General features: G+C 42.6%; 1 protein-coding gene across 2 annotated transcripts in view; it reads left to right on the top strand.

Moving 5' to 3' along the window:
- The window catches only part of LOC137645917 (proliferation marker protein Ki-67-like), a 78726-nt gene that overhangs the window by 22625 nt on the left and 33560 nt on the right, over positions 1 to 22541 (top strand). For both annotated transcript variants that reach the window (XM_068378963.1, XM_068378964.1), the window contains exons 2-3: positions 25 to 236; positions 14913 to 15156. In XM_068378963.1, coding sequence (XP_068235064.1) covers positions 57 to 236; positions 14913 to 15156 — 424 coding nt within the window. In that variant the 5' untranslated portion in view covers positions 25 to 56. The remainder of the gene's footprint in view (positions 1 to 24; positions 237 to 14912; positions 15157 to 22541) is intronic.

The raw sequence follows: 22541 nt of genomic DNA, 5'->3' as shown, positions 1-22541 counted from the left end.
TGAATTAAATTTCTTTATTTTCAGGTTTTTAGTTGTCTAACCTAATATTACTCAAGATGAAAATTCTCGGGTACATCATTGTAGTGAAGAGATCGGGGACTGATGGTACTCCCTACCCCTTAACAAGTGCCAATCCCAGTTGTAATATTGGACGAGGAATAGAGTGCGATATTAGGGTACAATTACCTGTGGTATCTTTGCAGCATTGTAGAATTGAAGTTGAAGCCAGCGGCAAGGTATTTTCCCATTTATTCCAGTAGTTAGAATATTTATAAGAAATATTTTAGGAATATTAGCAAGAACATGCTTGAAAAGATTTTGAATTATAGCAGTGGTTGTTAGTGGACATTGCAGTGTGTGCATTATTTAAGTAAGTTGAAGATTTTCTATATTTGCTTACAGGAGGAATTCAGTTTTGCTGTTAAATTCTCCTTGATAGTTTTGATGTATTTACACATCTATTCAGAACATAATTTTGATATAAATTGAGAAGTACTGTACAGTACATTGTGTTTAAATTTTGATAGGCATATTGAATTGCTGAATGTTCTTAATCTATTCTAATATTCTGTGTGAGCCCTAAAGGTTTTGATACTGTATACAGCATTTGACTTATGTGACTAGAATAGTTCTGAGTTTAATCTGGGTAGTGATTTAACAAGTTAGTGCTTTTTCTGTTAGCAGGTGTATAGATGGAATATATATGTACTGTATTCATATTAACTTCATCCAGTACACACAACCCTTGTTATGCCGGATTAGTTGGGGAAGGGTGTCCGATTTAAAAGGTGGAGATTGATCATAGTGGTAATAATTATTATTTCAGGTCAAGAATTCCATTTATGGAATTCATCAGACCGGAATTGTTTTGGATTTAAGACTTTGTATTTTAGAAGATCTCTATAATAATCACAAGTCTTATGTCATTCTGGATTATTTGTGATAAATTTTTTCCAAGGTGTAATCCTCTTTCAAAAAATTTCAAATAGTGCAAGATAAATATACTCAGACTAAATAAATGGTAGTTATTATTAGAATAACGTATATCGCAGTCAAAACAAAGCTGTAAATGTTTGAATAGCCTTTTGCCATTTTCATCTTGTTAATAAGCAATTTCATCTGCTTCATCTGTGGTGGATAATGGGGGAGGGTGGGCTGTGGCACCCCTAGCAATACCAGCCGAACTCGGTTGAGTCCCTTGTCAGGCTGGGAGGAACGTAGAGAGGAGAGGTCCCCTTTTCTGTTTCATTTGTTTGATGTTGGCTACCCCCCAAAATTGGGGGAAATACCTTGGTATATGTATGTATGTATGTATCTGCCACCAGCACTGCATAAACATGAATGTTCTTTGATCAGTTAGAAATAACCATAAATGAAGTTTATTTAATTAATTACTTACCTTTTATTTGGGATTGATGATTAAATTTTCAAGCTTCACATTTTCATATGTCAGAAATATTGTGGTTAGCTAATTTCAGTCGATCGCCACAAATTATGCTGGATTTTTAATGGTGCACCTGATATCACATAAATTAAGACTTTTCACCATCATATTATTCTGTTAATCACTTGTTTTTCATAAATACAATTAAAATGATGTTCTATACAATCACTGTTTAAAAGAAGATACCACCAAACACAAACTATACAATTTTTCTGCTCTTTGTTAACTAGCTCATTACTTTCAGCATAAGACTTCAATTGTTTTTCAGTTTCTTCAGGTCATAAATAGTTGTTATTCCAATATTCACTCATGCCACTTTCAAGTTTTTCAATATTTAACTTAGCCGGTGATTATAATAGCTGCAACTCTGTTGCTCGACAGAAAAATTCTACGGAAAAATTTGCCAGCGATCGCTACACAGGTAGGGGGTGTATTCAACAGCGCCATCTGTCGTTCAGATACCCAGTACTCATTGTAAACAAAGAACTCAATTTTCTCTATGTCGAGCTATCGACAAGACGCTCTTATTCGCCGTTGCTAAACTGGAGTTTTTTTTCACAACTAATTGGTGAAGTACTTTATTCTAGTTTTGAGCTTTCGCTATGCAGGTGTTTTATCTTCATCTTAAATCTTGAACTCGTTTTGGATAGATTTAATTATGGTGACAAAGAGAGTATGGACTTTCTTTCACTTTTAAATGGCCGACCCTTCCCTTAGACGGAAGTGTGTTTAGGCTTTTAGCAATTCTTATCACGTTATAGATTTTCCTCTATATATTTTATATCTCTCCGCCTTTATTAGGCCTCTTCGATTAACTTTCCATTTATTATAAACATATAAAGATAAATTTTAATGTTTTGTTTATATAGACCTTTCCTGAGAGTAGGCGGTCCTAACTTGGAAACCGAAGTTAATCAACGTTGAGCCCTTTATATCGTAATTAGCTTTTAAAGAGATAAGGTTTTAAAACTTTTTAAATGTAATATTTTATGAAAGAATTTCTTTGATAGTCTTCGTACTGTTTTCAAAGATGAACTAACGTTTAGTTTTTTTATGCTACGCAGTTGTTGACGTTCAGGACGTTCAACATGCGCTCTATCGTTACGATAGAGAGTGAGAGTGTATCACGGTTTCACTTTGCAGTAAGAGTAAATCGATTCTGACGTTTTGTTCATTCTTTCTTAGCTTAAATGTTATAAATTCTAATTTAAAGGAACTTTTTATTGAAAAACCTTTCAGTTTTTTCCTTTAGTCAAATAACATGTTTTTTTTTTGACGTATTGGGCTCTTCTCTTAGGTGCGAAATCAAGAGAGATAGAGACGGAGGGAGAGAAAGGAGAGAAAACGTTCCGTTCAAGCGGGTAACGTTGTTCTCGTGTTACTCGCGTCCCTAGTCGCTGTACGGGGAGGAAGGATAAAACGTTTTTAGGTTTTTATTCTCGTCCCCAGGCTATGTGCGGTGAGAGATTGAAAACGTAGTTATATGAACTAGTGTTTAGTCTCTTTCCCAACCACTGATTTTTTTATCTTAAAATATGTTTTCTGTTTTTTGCTGGTATTAACGAGCTTGCATTATACGACTGATTTCGCAATTACTACCTTTTAATGAAGGGTAGAATTGCGTGTTTCAGGTAGAAATAAGTGTAAAACAGAAAATCGAAGTGATAAAGTGATATGCGCAAAGTGTTACAGTGTTGCGTCCGAGGCGCAAAGTGTTACAGTGTTGCGTCCGAGGCGCAAAGTGTTACAGTGTTGCGTCCGAGGGTTCGTCTGTTCGTGCCTGTCGTTCACCTAGTCCGGGACCTCTTACATGCTCCCAAGCCCAGGGGAGAAGTAATGTCAAACGACTTATGGGTTCGAGAGGCCTTGACCAACGAACAGACGTTTTTCCCTCTATGGTATCGGGTGTATCTTACCAAGATCTCCCCTACCATAAGACGAGAGAGACGTTGTTTCTCCTCGTCATCCGTAGGCTTTTCGCATAAGAAACCTGTCACAAGGTTTCGAAGCCCTTAAGCGAAAGTCAGTCCTTTCAGGACAGGTCCAGCGTCCTGGTTACAACCATTAGGACAGCTCTGACCCTATGCAGTCATCGGATAACTGCTCGCCGCCTAACAAAAGCGTAACACAGACTCCGAGAGTTTTTTTTTTTTGTAGGCAAAGTGTTGTGGTCACAGACGTTACCCTCGTCTCTTACCACAACCATTTCCGTTGATCCTTAATGGGTTGTATGGCAAGACATGCAGTATATACTTGCCTCCCTCATGGAAGACTATTCTACCGATTAGTCCGTTGAGTCTAGCCGTTTATCTCATCGATATCCTGGCTTTCAGCCAACCTAACGTTCCTTTGTGCTTACTGTTGACGTTGGCGTAGCTTAGTCACGTCAGTCAGGTTGTTTAGAACCACACTCGATGCGGTCTCGTGTGGTTTTTCAGCCGCATTTGGACGTTAGGCCACTTGCTGATGCTCCTGTGGACGTTCAAGACGTTCACTAACAATCGGAGTTGACTTGTTTTGACGCTGTGCGTCAACCTCCGCATTCTAGAGTTGTTTTGACTGCTCAGTCTAGGCAGTCAAAGCAGTCTCGAGTGGACGCTGTGCGTCCTCACGCACCTGTTGTGGTTGACAGTTCAGTTGTTGACAGTTCACAGACTGTCAAGCAGTTACATGACGTTGCGTTCTGGTCTTCTACTAATGCACCAGTGAGAGACTCAGCTTTTATCGGACAAGGTTCCTGGAGATGAGGAAGTTGCTGTTCTCCCTCCTACTGATATTCCCTTGAGGACTCTGTCAGATGGAGAGGAGCCTAAAGCTGCTTAGCCTCCTATGGATTTTAATTAAATCATGATTTTTTTAAGGATCTTCGTCCGGATCTATTTGTAACTGCTGCTCCTCGTTCGCCTAAACGTCAGAGCTTACACTAGGCCTAGCTACTTCGAAGCCGTTGTTTTTAAGCTAGTGCTCTCTCGCTCTCCTAGAGAGCGTTACGTTGGCTAGGCGACTGGTTTTTCACCAGGAGGAGTTTGGGGGATACAGCCTTTGCTTTCCCTTCTTTTAAACTGCTTTATAGAGCGAGAGTCTGATATGACACGAGAGAAGTTCTCATCTTGGGAGTTCATACCTCTGCCCAGATAGACTTCTCAATTCTGGTAGACTCTCCCTGGCGCCTAGCCAGGAGACGCTCCAAGTTGTTTACAGGTCAACTTCACAGCTGTTGTCGAGCCTTTGAAGTTTTGCTGTACAATTATGTCACGCATAACAAGGCTTTCAGGGATGGTAAACAGTTCCGCCTCAGTCGCTAACCCCGTCTGTTGCCACACCTGCCCCCGTAGACCCTAAATGGGCTTTGCTGCAAGACATGCAGTCCAAGCTTGCGTCCTTGATAGAGGACTTAAATGCGGAGAAGGTTGCTACCGAACCTTCTGGCCAACAACCTTCCAACCGGTCGGTTGTGCGCCCTGTTGACGCTGAGGTAACCTACTCGCGTCTGCCAGTTGAGGTGGTTCCTCCACCGATGCGACCCAGTGTGGGTTGCCAGCCGCACGTTGACGTTAAGCGACGCTCGGAGGTGGTTGTTGACGTTCAGGATGTTCAACAACCAGCAGAGGTGACTTGTTTTGACGCAGTGCGTCAACCTCAGCAACCCGGTAGGGTGTTGACTGCACAACCCAGACGGTCTAGACAGTCTCGGGTTGACGCTGTGCTTCCTCGCGCACCATGGTTGTTGACAGTTCACAGACTGTGCAGCAGTTCCATGATATTGCGTCCGGCTCCGTCACGCATCCACCAGTGCGACCGGATTCAGCGAGCCAGACGTTGCCCACTCCGTTGCCGTTTCCTCATCAGTTTCGGATGAGGAACCCTCTGATGAGGACGTTGCTGAATAACAAGACGATCAGCCCCCAGCCCTGCTATCCATCCAGAAGAGGCTGAAGAAGGAACGCTGCTCAGTCAGGCTGTGGATGAGTCTGGTAGGGACGCTGTCATCCGTGGAACAATTTGTGTCACTAGGAAGACTACACCTCCGTCCTCTTCAATACCATCTAGCTTTTCACTGGAAAAAGGACAAGACGCTAGAAGCGGTCTCGATCCCGGTTTCCGAAAAGATAAAGTCTTGTCTGACTTGGTGAAAGGACAATATCAACCTGAAAGAGGGTCTTCCCCTGGCTGTTCAGACTCCCAACCACGTTCTCTTCTCGGACGCATCGGACATAGGCTGGGGTGCGACATTAGACGGTCGGGAATGCTCGGGAATATTGAACTCGAGTCAAAGGACAATGCATTTCAACTGCAAGGAGCTACTGGCAGTACGTCTGGCCTGGAAAAGCTTCAGGTCTCTCCTTCAAGGCAAAGTGGTGGAGGTGAACTCGTACAACACCACGGCTTTGGCGTACATCTCCAAGCAAGGAGGGACCTACTCTCTGACGTTGTACGAGATCGCAAGGGACCTCCTCACCTGGTCAAAAGGTCTAAACATATCACTAGTAACGAGGTTCATCCAAGGCAATTTGAATGTCATGGCAGATTGTCTCAGTCGGAAGGGACAAATAATTCCAACAGAATGGACCCTCCACAAGGATGTATGCAAGAGACTTTGGGCCACCTGGGGCCAGCCAACCATAGATCTCTTCGCAACCTCGATGACCAAGAGGCTCCCAATATTTTGCTCACCAATCCCGGACCCAGCAGCAGTTCATATAGATGCCTTTCTCCTAGATTGGTCACATCTAGATCTATATGCATTCCCTCCGTTCAAGATTGTCAACAAGGTACTGCAGAAGTTCGCCTCTCACGAAGGGACAAGGTTGACGCTAGTTGCTCCCCTCTGGCCCGCGAGAGAATGGTTCACCGAGGTACTTCGATGGCTAGTAGACGTTCCCAGAACACTTCCCCTAAGGGTGGACCTTCTACGTCAGCCACACGTAAAGAAGGTACACCAAGGCCTCCACGCTCTTCGTCTGACTGCCTTCAGACTATCGAAAGACTCTCGAGAGCTAGAGGCTTTTCGAAGGAGGCAGCCAGAGCGATTGCTAGAGCAAGGAGAACATCCACCCTTAGAGTCTACCAATCGAAGTGGGAAATCTTCCGAAACTGGTGCAAGTCAGTATCCGTATCCTCGACCAGTACCTCTGTAACTCAAATAGCTGACTTCCTCTTATATCTGAGGAAAGAACGATCTCTTTCAGCTCCCACTATCAAGGGTTACAGAAGCATGTTGGCATCAGTCTTCCGTCACAGAGGCTTAGATCTTGTTAACAATAAAGATCTACAGGACCTCCTTAAGTCTTTTGAGACCACGAATGAGCGTCGTTTGGTTACACCTGGTTGGAATTTAGACGTGGTACTAAGATTCCTTATGTCAGACAGGTTCAAGCCGCTACAATCAGCCTCCCTGAAAGATCTCACCTTAAAGACTCTTTTCCTGGTATGCTTAGCCACAGCTAAAAGAGTCAGTGAGATTCATGCCTTCAGCAAGAACATCGGATTCTCATCTGAAACGGCTACATGTTCTCTACAACTTGGTTTTCTAGCCAAAAACGAGCTGCCTTCTCGACCTTGGCCAAAATCGTTCGATATTCCAAGCTTATCGTATGGTTGGAAATGAACTAGAGAGAGTCTTATGCCCTGTAAGAGCTCTTAAGTTCTATTTAAAACGAACTAAACCTTTACGAGGCCCGTCTGAAGCTTTATGGTGTTCAGTTAAGAAACCATCTTTGCCTATGTCAAAGAATGCTTTATCCTATTTTATCAGACTGTTAATACGAGAAGCTCATTCCCATCTGAATGAGGAAGACCAAGCTTTGCTGAAGGTAAGGACACACGAAGTTAGAGCTGTCGCAACTTCCGTGGCCTTTAAACAAAATAGATCTCTGCGAAGTATAATCGACGCAACCTATTGGAGAAGCAAGTCAGTGTTCGCGTCTTTTTATCTTAAGGATGTCCAGTCTCTTTACGAGAACTGCTACACTCTGGGACCATTCGTAGCAGCGAGTGCAGTAGTGGGTGAGGGCTCAACCACTACAATTCCCTAATTCCATAACCTTTTTAAATTTTCTCTTGAAATATTTTTATTGTTGTTTTTGGGTTGTCCGGAAGGCTAAGAAGCCTTTCGCATCCTACTTGATTTGGCGGGTGGTCAAATTCATTTCCCTCTTAATGAGAGAATGCCTTGATGAAGTCATTGAGCTTCAGCACGGCATTTCATTCCCGTGCTGAATCTTGGTGACGGGCAAGAGGGCTCTCGAACTTCGGGAAATTGCTCCCCCAGTTCGAATCTAAATTTCTCTCTTTCATCTTTTTCTTCTGCTTAATATTACTTCGACCTTCTCTTAATTTTATCAACTTTCTTTCATCTTGCTGTCCTATCTCTATGATTATTATTTTTCTTAGTTATATATATATGTAGATGTATGCATATATATATATATATTTATTTATTGTATTTGTTCATTTATTTATTTATCTATTTTTTTTTCTATTTTATTTAAATGGCGTGGATATTTCCACATTCGTTATTACTGCCTGCTTAGATGAATGGGAGAAGGGATCACGGTTGGGAGGTATTCGCATTCAAAGCTATATATGAGAGTATTGGATGATCTCAGCCATCCCAAAGATGGTTTGGACCTTTTTGGCGGAACTACTCTCAAGGATTGGGTCATCGGAATCCAGGGGGATCCAATCCTCGAGGTGGGACTCTTGGCTTTTGGCCGGAAGCCCATCATTACAGATATGGGGAGGATGATTCCATATTACTTTGGTCTCAGTCCTAACAGGCGGGTTTAGCTTACACCTGTGCCTCTATATCTGTTTTGATGCTATCCTTCGGGTAGGGTATGGAGTGGACCATCGGGGAAATATACTCTCATTGTGCCGATAGTGGAGAATGCAAATTTTCTTTCCAACGTATGATACTTTCTTATAATTCTCAAGCAGGTACCCCAACAAAACAACAAAAAACCTGAAAATCCCATCCTTAAATATGGACCCTTCAAATACTGGCTCCCCATCCCCTGGATTTGCTGACTCCCCCCCGGCACTGTTGACGACTTCTGCTACTGTAATTAAGGAAAACTCTGTTGACGACCTTCGAACTAAAAAGGACCACTCTACTGATGTTAAAAAATCTAGCAATTTGGGTAACACAGGGAAACTACGATTCCTTCATGTTTCCCAAATCCCATTAGAGACAAATTATGATGATATATATAGAGCATTTGAGTGCTATGGATTGATAAAGGAAATAAGGATGAGACTTGGAGATGAAAAATGGGACTCTTGGATATCTTTTGAAAGTCACGATGAGGCGTTTAATGCCATAAGTAATATTAGTAGTATCAAAATTAACGAATTGAACATCATGGGAGCTCTTTGTGATAAGGTCCCAAAGGAATTGGATGTGTACAAACCTGCTGATTGGTTTGAAAAAGATAGAAATGTACCCATGCCTTCACAGAGAAAACCCAAACCACCAATGTGGCTCTTAGCTGAACCTAAAGGGATAATAGGGAATTATTTTAAGATATGTAAGTTTATCCAAAAAAAAAGTAGGAACCATAGCACCTGGAGATATATCTCGTTTTGGGAAGAACAGTTATCTCATCCATGCCAAATCTTCGACTCAGTCTGCAATACTGTCTAACTTACAGACAGGCAGTGATGAAATTACATTGGAAATGAAACCTCATCTTAATTTTAGTTATGGAAGAGGAGTGGTCTTTAATAAGGACCTATACGAATTTACAGAGGAGGAGATACTTTCTATGTGTCCATTAAATGTATGGAAAGTGCATAAGATTCCTGGAACTTCAATGATTATACTCACTTTCCAGGATGCTGATGTACCTTTCCATATTTTTATTGAAAATGAAAGGATTAAAGTTCGGCCTTTCAAACAAAAGCCCCTGCAATGTTTTAATTGTTTTAAATTTGGACACCCATCCAAAGTTTGTAAAAATGGAAAATTGTGTGGTATTTGCTCCAAAACTTATCATGGAGAATGTACACTTGAGGCCAGGTGTTCAAATTGCAATTTGAATCATAAATCAACTGATAGGAGATGCGAACTGTATAAGTTGGAGGAAGCTGCCCTAAACAAATCAAGTTTAGAACACATAAGTGTGGGACATGCAAAAAGATTGTTGAATAAATCAACCAGCTATGCAAAGGCCTTAAAATCAAAGGTAAATTTACCACAGGAGACAGCAACCCCACCTAGCACTGCCAGTAATCCTAAGAAAAGAAATACAACCTCTGATAATAAAGTACTGCATGACAAGGTAATCATATCGCCTTCTGAGGCTTTGCCACAGCGTATTAAAAATGGGTCATTGCCCATTTCTGTACAGCCTTCGTCCCCCATTACCAGCAATAGTACTAACCTCTCCCAGGCCATGTCCTTGCCTGATTTGATGGAGATGCCACCTGACACCAAGTTACCAGGTGCACCTGTATTGGGGAAGGTGCAAAAACCTGGTAGCTCAAAACCTACTAATCGGAAAAGAGAGAGACCTCCATCTCTCTCGCCCCCCTCCATAAGAAATATCAAAATTACGACGTCAAATAAGTATGATGATTTGTCAGTTGATATTTCTGATCTGGAAGTCAATTTAAATAAATCGGAAATTCAAGTGGAGGTCCACCAACCTCCTCAACAATCAGATCAAAAAGACAAAAAGAAAATCATAAATTCTAAACCCAATCTATCAAGACCCTCTTTAATAAAACCACCAAAAAATAGTGTTAGATCAAACACTGCTAATGGGAAGACTCCATCCAAGGGGTCTACCAAATTATAAACCATAGTTTTTTCCTCCATTTTGCAATGGAATTGTCAGGGTTTAAGGGCCAAATATGAAGAACTTAAGCTCCTTATTCATGAGCATTCCCCCATAATTATTTGTCTACAGGAGAGCAAACTTGATCATAATACCCCTTGCCCTCGCGAATACATTAGTTATAGGACACCATATGATCACCAAGTGGGGAGCCATGGCGGAAGTCTCATATACGTTCGTCGAGATGTTCCCCAAGTTTCTTTGTCTATTCGTACACCTCTGCAGGCAGTGGTTGTACAGATCGACATAGGGCGAAAATATACAATTTGTTCTCTGTACTTGCCTCCAAATGATAACATTTTGTATGACAACTTAGTGGAGGTTATTCAACAACTCCCTCAACCTTTCCTTTTACTTGGAGATTTGAATGGTAGACACCCTTTGTGGGGTGATGTTTTAGCAAACACGAGGGGAAATATCATAACATCAATTGTGGAAAATGAAGATGTGGGACTCCTTAATACAGGAGAGCCCACACACTTTCATGTCCAGACAGGTACCTTGTCATGTATTGACCTATCAATCGTAAGCTCTAATTGCCTTCTCGACTTTGATTGGAGAACATTAGATGATTGGCATACTAGTGATCACGCACCAATCATTATAAACACCAACAATGGTCCACCTTTACAGGGATCGCCACGATGGAATCTTGACAAGGCGGACTGGGATAAATTTCGTGAACTAAGCGAAATTGAGGGGGATGCAGGACAAGTTGAAAATATCGATGATGCCATAGACTTACTGAATGGAACTCTCCATACAGCTGGAGTCAATTCAATTCCCAAAACAACAGGGTTATTCAAACGACGACCCGTCCCGTGGTGGTCTTCAGAACTAACTGCCCTCCACAGAGCCACAAGAAGATCTCTAACACGATTGCGTAGACGCAGAACTGATGAGAATTTAATTATGTACAAGAAATGTAGAGCACAGTTCCGTCGTGCCATGAAAGAAGCAAGGCGCCAGTCATGGATGTCTTTTGTTTCCTCCATTAACAGTAGGACACCACCATCTGCTGTGTGGAGGAAAGTAAAAAAGATAGCTGGCAAATTCACCCCCAACCCACCACCAGTGTTGAAGGTGAATGGCCAGTATGTAACCGAAGCAAATGATGTTAGCAATGCCCTGGCTAATCATTTTTCAAATGTATCCAGCAAGTGTGAAGGAGCCCCTGGTCACCAGTATAGGAGCACTGAAGAAAAGAAAATTTTAAATTTTGCAACAAGAAGGGAAGAGTCGTATAATTCTCCTTTCACTGAAAGAGAATTTGATTCCGCACTTGCTCATTGCAATGATACAGCCCCTGGAGCCGATGGAATTCCATATGCAATGATTAAACATGTACATTTTAATACAAAGCTATTTATTTTAAGTATTATTAATAGAATATGGCATGATCATAGTTACCCAAGTGTTTGGGAACTAGCCATTATTTTAGCCTTTTTAAAACCCGGTAAAGACAAGTTTTTAGCAGCAAACTATCGTCCAATTGCATTGACATCTTGTTTATGTAAAATCATGGAGAAGATGGTCAATGCAAGGCTGGTGTGGTACCTTGAAAAGAAAGGTATTTTATCACCGATTCAATGTGGATTCCGAAAAATGCACTCAACGACTGATGTGTTGATACGACTAGAGTCTTCTATTTGTGAAGCCTTTGCTTCCAAACAGCACCATGTTACAGTATTTTTTGACCTTGAAAAGGCATATGATACCACATGGAGATATGGTATTCTTAAAACCATTCATGAATTGGGATTGAGAGGAGAGCTGCCACTATTTATTCAGGCATTTCTTTCACGTAGAGTTTTTCAAGTGAGAGTGGGGGAAACTCTATCAGAGAGTAAGTGCCAGGAAGAAGGAGTTCCTCAGGGTAGTGTGCTGAGTGTAACCCTTTTTGCACTAGCAATTAATGGGATATCCTCAGCCATTCCCCAGGATGTTCTCTCAACATTATTTGTGGATGATCTCTCAATATCATTTGCTGGCACTAAAATGGCAATGGTTGAGAGAAAAATCCAACTCTCTATTGATAAAATTATCCAGTGGGCTGACATGAATGGATTTAAGTTCTCGACAAGTAAAACTACCATTGTCCATTTTTGTTGTATCCGGGGAGTACATCCAGACCCGGATATATACATTAAAAGTCAACGGATACCATGTGCAAGAGAAGCTAAATTTTTAGGTTTGATATTTGATTGTAGGCTTACATGGGTTTCTCACTTAAAAGCATTAAAAGCTAAATGTGTTGAAGCTCTGAATATCTTAAAAGTATTATCCCATACATCATGGGGGGCAGACCGCAGTACTATTTTAAAATTATACAAGGCCTTGATTTTTTCCAAAATTAGTTATGGTTGTGAGGTATATTCTTCAGCCACCTCAAGCCGGTTAAAAATATTAGACTCGATACATCATGCAGGTATTAGATTGTCTACTGGAGCTTTTAAAACCTCGCCTATCCCAAGTCTCCTTGTTGATGCTGGAGAGTTACCTCTAGACCTTTACCGAATGTCTTCCATTCTTCGGTATTGGTTTAGATTGCAAAGACTCCCTAACTCTCTAGCCTTTCAGACTGCAAGCCTTGTAAGACACGCATCATACTTTGAGTTGCACCCAAAATCTCCTCAACCCTATGGCTTTCGGGTGAAACGATTATTAAATAGTCTGGATATAATTAGAAATAAGGTACTTCCATTCAAGGTATCATCAACGCCTCCATGGAAGTTACCAGAGATATCTTTTTGTAAATATTTTATTGGAGATAAGAAGAATATGTCAGACCTAGAAGCCAGGTCTCTTTTTAATGAACATGTTAAAGAACATAGAGGATCAACTTTTATCTATACTGATGGCTCCAAATCTGATGCTGGCGTTGGATTTGGAGTACATAGTAATGGTTTTAATTGTAGAGGTGCACTTCCTCTGACCGCTTCCATATTTACTGCCGAACTGTATGGCATATTAACCGCTATTGAGAAAATAGCATTGGAGAAGGAGGGTAATTTTACAATTTTTAGTGATGCAAGGAGTGTCCTTCAAGCTATGGAAGTTTTTAATTCTAATAACCCTCTAGTTTTAAAGATTTTAGAATGGCTTCTCATTATTGGACGGAGAGGTATAACAGTTCAATTTTGTTGGGTTCCAGCACATGTAGGTGTGTCTGGGAATGAGAAGGCAGATTCACTGGCTAAGGAGGCTGCATCCGAGTTGCTGCCAAGAAGGTATCCCTTTGCCTGTAATGATTTCTTACCTGTCATCAAGAACTTGGTTTGCAATAAATGGCAACAGCAATGGGATAGTCAAGATGGCAATAAAATGCGAGAGATAACAAATGACATATCTCCTTGGAGGTATAATATGATGCCCCGAAAATGGGAGACGTCTCTTTGTCGTCTCCGTATTGGTCACACTCGGTTGACACACGAGTTTCTGCTGAAGGGCCAACACCAACCGTATTGTGATGACTGCTTAGTACCTCTAACAGTAAGGCATTTGCTGACCGAATGCCCCAATTATAACAACTTGCGGAATAGATATTTGTTTGAGGCTCGAGGTGAGGGTGGCAGGTTCATCCTTGCCAAGATTCTTGGAAATGATGTGTCCTACCATGCAAGTGGCATTTTTAGATTTATTTCAGAAGCAGGTCTTCTGAAAAATATTTAACTTTTATTACATTCAACTTTTATGATTTTAATTGAATACTCTTTTATTTTTTATTTTATTTTATCTTTTATTTTTGTATACATAAATTAAATGTTACCGGCGTCAATGACCTCAGATGTCAGGATGCCTGAAAACTTTAAATCAATCAATCAATCAAAGTCATTTCATGAGAAGCGCCTAGATTAGAGGTTTTGATGAGGTCCTGTTGTATGGGTTGCAACCCTTGATACTTCAGATCCTAGGGGTCGCTCAGCATCCTAAGAGGATCGCGAGGCTCCGTAAGGAAGACGTACTTAAAAAGGCAGAGTAATTGTTCAAGTCGACTTCCTTACCAGGTACCTATTTATTTTGTTTTAGTTATTTTGATAACTTCTAAAATGAAATAAAAATTCTTAGCTCATATGATGTAAACATATTTTGCTGGTCTCTACCCACCCCCCTGGGTGTGAATCAGCTATTATAATCACCGGCTAAGTTAAATATTGAAAAATGTTATTTTGATAATAAAATAAATTTTTGAATATACTTACCCGGTGATTATAAATTAAAGGACCCTCCCTTCCTCCCCAATAGAGACGCAGTGGACCGAGGAGAAAATTGAGTTCTTTGTTTACAATGAGTACTGGGTATCTGAACGACAGATGGCGCTGTTGAATACACCCCCTACCTGTGTAGCGATCGCTGGCGAATTTTTCCGTAGAGTTTTTCTGTCGAGCAACAGAGTTGCAGCTATTATAATCACCGGGTAAGTATATTCAAAAATTTATATTATTATCAAAATAACATTTTATCAACAAATTAACTTTTCTCTTTTGTTAACCTTCAGGACTAAAGATTTTTTCCATTTTAACTGAAGTACACTATAACAGTCTTATAACGAGTGTCAGGTGACTTGGATTGTTGATGGAAATTAGTTTGTTAGCTTTTTGTGTAATATATAACATTTCTTTTTACAGGCATATCTAACAAATGTAAGTTCAAGTAATCCTGCCTATCTAAATGATGTTAGACTATGTCCAGAAGAAGTCAAACTGTTGAGCCACACAGATGTGATCCACATTGCAGATAGAAAACTTCGATGGGAGTACCCTGAGGAATCTGCTCTATATTTAACTGCAAAGAAGGAAGATTTAACCTTCAAGATATTGACACCTAAATCTAAAGCCCCAGTCAACAATCAGCAAGAGGTTCCTTCAAAGGGTATGTTGTACTTTTTCTTTTTATGTCCCTTAGCTTTGTAGCCAGGAAAAATGTAAATTGCTGTTGAAAATTTATGTAGTGTAAGAGAAATTGATCACTAAGCCCTCTGGTTTATTTACTTGTAAAACTAATTTGCTTTTACACAAATACAAACCATCTTCTTTTAATAGGAGTATGGCTTCAACAAAGTCTGAATGGTCATTAAAGATTTAACAGGGTACAGTAATTATGACTACCTGCAGGAATCGGGAAAGCTCATCCTACCTATCAGTCAGCTAAGACACTCACTTTTGTTGTCAGTCATTAGTACTACACATATACTTTTGCTTTTTAAATATTTAACTTAGCCGGTGAATATATAATAGCTGCTGCTCCAGCGGCTCGACAGAAAAACACACAAAAACTCGCGAGCGATCGCTATGAAGGTTGCGGGTGTGCCCACCAGCGCCAACTATCGGCCAGATACCACACATGCATGTAAACAAGCCTTCAATTCTTCTCTGTAGACCTTGACGACAAGACGTATCAATACTCGCTGTATAACCTGGAGTTTTCTCAACATATTTGGTGAAGTACTTCATTTTGGTTTGAGCTTTCGCAGTGCAGGTGTTTTTCCTCAACTTAAACTCTTGAACTCTTTATTGGACAGATTTAATTGTTGATGACTTGGATTGTTTTTTGGACTTTCTTTGACTAATTCAAAATGGCTGACGCTTCACAAGCCCCTACATTTCATAAGTGTAATGGTAGGGATTGCAATAGGCGTCTTCCAAAGGCCTCTCTCGACCCACATACTGTGTGTTCTAATTGTCGGGGTAAAACCTGTCAATTAGGAGATCGGTGTGAGGAATGCGTGGGCCTTTCGGAATTCGATTGGCTCGAATACGACAAGTATTCTCGTAAGCTAGAGAGAGATAGGGTAATCCTTCCCCTGTAGTGGTTGTGCCTGAACCCCCTACTGGCACTCAGGAACCATCAATGCGAGACATGTTACGTGCCATTCATGCCTTGGGTGAAAGAGTTGAATCGTTGGCAACAGATTGTAATCAACTGATGGCTGACGTTAAAGAGCTTAAGTGTCAGAGTGCCACAGCGGAAAATCGTGGGAAAGTGATTAGTGCGCAAAGTGTTGTGAACAGTGTTGCGACCGAGGGTTAGTCTGTTCGTGCCTGTCGTTCACCTAGTCCGAGACCTCTTGCAAGCTCCCAAGCCCAGGGGAGAAGTAATGTCGTACGACTTATGGGTTCGAGAGGCCTTGATCAGCGAACAGACGTTCCCTCTATGGTATCAGGCGTGTCTCACCAAGATCGCCCCTACCATGAGACGAGAGAGACCATTTTCTCCTCGTCATCCGAAGGCTTTTCGCATAAGAAACCGTGGAGCAAGGCTTTTAGGCCCCTTAAGCAAAAGTCTGTCCCTTCAGGACAGGTCCAGCGTCCTGGCTGTAGCCATTGGGACAGCTCTGACCCTTTGCAGTCATCGGAAGACTGCTCGCCGCCTAAGCAGCAACGTTACACAGGCTCAGAGAGTCTTGGTGTAGGCAAGGTTGTGCCGTCTCAGACGTTAACCCCGTCTTTTACCGCACCCATTCCCGTTGATCCTAAATGGGTTGTGCTGCAAGACAGGCAGATTAAGCTCACCTATTCTGCCTATAAGGTTCACGATGATCCTCGCCGCTTAACTCATCGAGATCCTGGCCTTCAGCCGCCAAAACGAGCCTTTGCTCGTCCTGTTGACGTTGGCGTAGCTAATTCACGTCAGTCACGCTTTGTAGAGCCTCACTCGATGCAGTCACGTGTTGACTTTCAGCCGCATATGGACGTTCAGCCACTTCCTAATGCTCTTGTTGACGTTCAGGACGTTTGCCAACCAGCGGAGTTGACTTGTTTTGACGCTGAGCGTCAACCACCGCAGTCTAGAGTTGTTTTGACTGCTCAGTCTAGGCAGTCAAAACAGTCTCGAGTTGACGTCAAGCGTCCTCCCGCTCCTGTTGTTGTTGACAGTTCACAGGCTGTTAAGCAGTTACATGACGTAGCGTCCTGGACTGCTCCTAATGCACCAGTGCGTGTGGACTCTGCGTGTCAAGCATTGCCAACCCCTTTGCTTGTTACTCAGCAGTTGTCGGATGAGGACCCTTCAGATGAGGACGTTGCTGACCCTCGTCATGATGATCATCCTTCGGATGTAGACGAACCTAGAACGGTTCCTCCATCAATGGACTTTAAGAAATTCATGTCAATTTTCAAGGAGCTTTTTCCCGATCACTTCGTCACTGTTGCTCCTCGTTTGCCACCGTCTGAGTTTGCTCTAGGCTTACCTGCTAACATGCCAGCCTTTACAAAGCTAGTGCTCTCCCGCTCTTCCAAGAGAGCTTTACGACCTTTAGGCGACTGGTTGGATACCAGGAGGAGTTTGGGGAAGACGGCCTTTGCCTTCCCTCCGTCAAAGCTCTCGTCTAGATCGAGCGTCTGGTATGCCACGGGAGAAGTTCTCGGCTTGGGAGTCCCTGCCTCTGCCCAGGGTGACTTCTCAAGCCTCGTAGACTCTCCCCGCCGCCTAGCCATGAGACGTTCGAAGATTAGTTGGTCCTCCTCGGACCTTGACCATCTGCTGAAAGGCGTATACAGAGCCTTTGGAGTTTTCAACTTCCTTGACTGGTCTTTGGGAGCCTTAAGTAGGAAAATCTCATCGGCTGATAGAGATGTCTCCTTACTAATAATGTCCTGTATGGATAAAGCCATCCGCGATGGTTCCAATGAGCTCGCCTCCTCTTTTACGTCGGGAGTCTTAAAGAAGCGAGAGTCCCTTTGCTCTTTTCTTTCGGCAGGAGTTACTCCCTGTCAGAGATCAGAACTGCTCTTTGCTCCCTTATCAAAGTTTTTGTTCCCGCAACAATTGGTTAAGGACATAGCTTCTTCACTCGTGCAGAAGGACACCCATGACTTGGTGGCGTCCTCTGCTCGCAAAGGGACTCCTTATACATCCTTTTCTGCTAGACCCAGGATCGACACTCCGGCGTCCAGATTTATCCCGCCCTTTCGTGGCATAGCTCCCAGCAGGGGAAGTACTCGTGCCGAGGGAAAGAGAGGAAAGAAGAGAGGAGCCAAGTCCTCACGTGGCAGAGTCTGACTGCCCACAGCCTCAGACAGCAGTAGGAGCCAGATTGAAGAACTTCTGGCAGGCCTGGGAGAAGAGGGGCGCAGACCAACAGTCTGTTCGGTTGCTCAGAGAGGGGTACAAAATTCCATTTGTACGCAAACCTCCTCTAGCGACTTCCCCCATCGACCTCTCTCCCAGGTACCGAGAGGAGTCAAAGAGACAAGCCCTAAACCTAGAAGTGTCTCTATTGCTAGAGAAGGGAGCGGTGGTGAAAGTCTCGGACCTTCAATCACCGGGGTTTTACAACCGTCTCTTCCTAGTCCCGAAAATGGACAGGAGGTTGGAGACCGGTGCTAGACGTCAGTGCGCTCAACGTCTTTGTTGCGAAAACAAAGTTCACCATGGAGACCACGAAATCAGTCTTAGCAGCGGTCAGAAAGGGAGACTGGATGGTCTCTCTCGACCTAAGAGACGCGTACTTCCACATCCCTATACACCCAGATTCCCAACCGTTTCTGAGGTTTGTTTTCAAAAATGTGGTATACCAGTTTCGGGCCCTGTGCTTTGGCCTAAGTCCTGCTCCTCTTGTGTTTACGAGGCTTATGAGGAATGTAGCAAAATTCCTCCATTTATCGGGAATCCGAGCTTCCCTGTACTTTGACGACTGGCTTCTCAGACCCTCGTCCAGTCATCGCTGTCTGCAGGATCTTCATTGGACATTGGATCTGACCAAGGAATTGGGACTTTTGGTCAACCTAGAAAAGTCCCAGCTGATTCCATCCCAAACTATACTGTATTTAGGGATGGAGATTCGCAGTCCAGTTTTTCGGGCTTTTCCGTCTGCCACCCGAATAGAGCAAGCCCTGCTCAAAGTCCAACTGATGTTGAAGAGAGAACGGTGCTCAGTCAGGAATTGGATGAGTCTAGTAGGAACTCTATCATCCCTGGAGCAGTTTGTCTTGCTAGGAAGGCTACACCTTCGACCTCTCCAGTTCCATCTAGCCTTTCACTGGAAGAAGGACAAGACGTTAGAGACGGTCTCAATCCCGGTCTCCGAACCAGTAAAGGCATGCCTGAATTGGTGGAACGACAATATCAGTCTGAGAGAGGGACTTTCCCTAGCAGTTCAGAACCCAAACCACGTACTATTCTCGGACGCGTCGGATTTGGGTTGGGGTGCGACCCTGAACGGTCGGGAATGCTCAGATCTGTGGACCTCAAGTCAGATGAGCATGCACATCAACGGCAAGGAGCTTTTGGCAGTCCACTTGACCTTGATGAAATTCGAGAGTCTCCTTCAAAACAAAGTGGTAGAAGAGATTAACTCCGACAATACCACAGCCTTGGCGTACATCTCCAAGCAAGGAGGCACCCACTCCCTCACGCTGTACGAGATCGCAAGGGACCTGCTCATTTGGTCAAGAGATCGAGGCATCTCCCTGTTAACGAGGTTTATCCAGGGCGACTTGAACGTCTTAGCAGACTGCCTCAGTCGGAGGGGTCAGGTAATTCCTACGGAATGGACCCTCCACAAGGATGTGTGCAAGAGTCTTTGGGCGACTTGGGGTCAACCCACCATAGACCTCTTTGCAACCTCGATGACCAAGAGACTTCCAATCTATTGCTCTCCAGTCCCAGACCCAGCAGCAATACACATAGACGCATTTCTCCTAGATTGGTCTCATCTGGACTTATATGCATTCCCACTATTCAAGATTGTCAAGAAGGTACTGCAGAAGTTCGCCTCTCACGAAGGGACAAGGTTGACGTTGGTTGCTCCCCTCTGGCCCGCGAGAGAGTGGTTCACCGAGGTACTTCGATGGCTGGTAGACTTTCCAAGAAGTCTTCCTCTAAGGGTAGATCTGTTACGTCAGCCCCACGTAAAGAATGTACACCAAAACCTCCCCGCTCTTCGTCTGACTGCCTTCAGACCATCGAAAGACTCTCAAGAGCTAGAGGCTTTTCGAAGGAGGCAGCCAGTGCGATTGCAAGAGCGAGGAGAGCTTCTACCATTAGTGTATACCAGTCGAAGTGGGAAGTCTTTCGAGACTGGTGCAAGTCAGCATCTGTGTCCTCGTCCAGTACCTCTGTAGCCCAAATCGCTGATTTTCTCTTACATCTGAGAAAGGTTCGCTCCCTTTCAGCTCCCACGATCAAGGGCTACAGGAGCATGTTGGCTTCGGTCTTTTGGCATAGAGGCTTAGATCTTTCCAACAATAAAGATCTCCAAGGTCTCCTTAAGTCTTTTGAGACCTCTAAGGAACGTCGTTTGGCAACTCCTGGATGGAACTTAGACGTGGTCCTAAGGTTCCTCATGTCAGACAGGTTTGAGCCATTACATTCAGCCTCCCTGAAGGATCTCACTCTCAAGACACTTTTCCTAGTGTGCTTGGCTTCGGCTAAAAGAGTCAGTGAACTTCATGCCTTCAGTAAGAACATCGGCTTTTCTACAGAAAAAGCCACTTGTTCTCTTCAACTTGGTTTCCTGGCCAAAAATGAACTGCCTTCTCGTCCTTGGCCTAAATCTTTTGATATTCCTTGCTTATCAGAGATCGTAGGCAACGAACTGGAAAGAGTATTATGTCCTGTTAGAGCTCTTAAGTTCTATTTAGCTCGTACTAAGTCATTACGAGGTAAATCTGAGGCATTATGGTGCTCAGTTATGAAACCATCATTGCCTATGTCAAAGAATGCTTTGTCATATTTTATCAGATTTTTAATACGAGAAGCTCATTCTCACTTGAATGAGAAAGACCGATGTTTGCTTAAGGTTAAGACGCACGAAGTTATAGCTATAGCAACCTCCGTGGCCTTCAAGCAAAATAGATCTCTGCAAAGTATCATGGACGCGACTTTTTGGAGAAGCAAGTCAGTGTTCGCGTCATTTTACTTAAAAGATGTCCAGACTCTTTACGAGGACTGCTACACACTGGGTCCATTCGTTGCAGCGAGTGCAGTATTGGGTGAGGGTTCTACCACTACACTTCCCTAATTTCAATATCCTTTTTAATCTGTCTCTTGAAATGTTTTTTAATATTGTTTTTGGGTTGTACGGAAGGCTAAGAAGCCTTACGCATCCTGGTTGATTTGGCGGGTGGTCAGTCATTTCTTGAGAGCGCCCAGATTAGGGGTTTGATGAGGTCCTGTTTGTATGGGTTGCAGCCCTTGATACTTCAGCTCCTGGGAGTCTTTCAGCATCCTAAGAGGATCGCTGGGCTTCGTGAGGAAGACAGACTTACAAGGCAGAGTAATCGTCTAAGTCAACTTCCTTACCAGGTACCTATATATTTGGGTTTTGTTATACTGTATTGATAACTGTCAAAAACTCTAAGCATATACGCTGTTAACTTAATTAACTCTGGTCTCTACCCACCGCCTTGGGTGTGAATCAGCTATTATATATTCACCGGCTAAGTTAAATATTTAAAAATGATATTTTAATTATAAAATAAATTTTTGAATATACTTACCCGGTGAATATATAAATTAAAGGCCCTCCCTTCCTCCCCAATAGAGACGCAGCGGGACGAGAAGAATTGAAGGCTTGTTTACATGCAGGTGTGGTATCTGGCCGATAGTTGGCGCTGGTGGGCACACCCGCAACCTTCATAGCGATCGCTCGCGAGTTTTTGTGTGTTTTTCTGTCGAGCCGCTGGAGCAGCAGCTATTATATATTCACCGGGTAAGTATATTCAAAAATTTGTTTTATAATTAAAATATCATGTTTCTCGAATTTTGTCTGCTTTAATTGTTTGTTTTATTTTACTTTCTATATAATTGGTAAAATCTACAGACAGGCTGTTGTGTTCTGGTAAACCTACTGTATATAGATTAAATGAGAGTATAAGGATGTGGAGATCTTTTTTGGATAAGCCACAAATGTATGACAGGTATTTGTGCAAACCTGCCATTATTCTCATCATCCTTGAGCCTTTTTGTGGGGCATGGCTATTCACAGCCGCCTGTTGGAGCCCCTGTGCTTATAGCATTGTGCTTTTCCAACTAGGGTTTTAGCTTAGCAATTAATAATGTATATATAAATATCTATCTATATATGTATATATATTTTATGTCAGCTACCCCCCAAAATTCAGAGGAGTGCTTTGGTAAATAAATAGATAGACTTAACTTACCAAGCAATGGTATTTAATTTTTATGATGTAAAAGAAAATATTTTTCTTAGAAAATATTTGTCCTGTTAGTGTACGCTTGTTAAATATCGATCTACAGTGCTATTAAGATGAAACATTTAATTAAATGTGTAAAATATGAGATTCTTTCCTAGA

Source organism: Palaemon carinicauda, chromosome 8 (assembly GCF_036898095.1).
Source record: "Palaemon carinicauda isolate YSFRI2023 chromosome 8, ASM3689809v2, whole genome shotgun sequence".
In the NCBI taxonomy this organism is placed as follows: domain Eukaryota; kingdom Metazoa; phylum Arthropoda; class Malacostraca; order Decapoda; family Palaemonidae; genus Palaemon; species Palaemon carinicauda.
The sequence above is the reverse complement of the archived record's forward strand: the minus strand, read 5'-3'. Positions and strand labels throughout refer to the sequence as shown.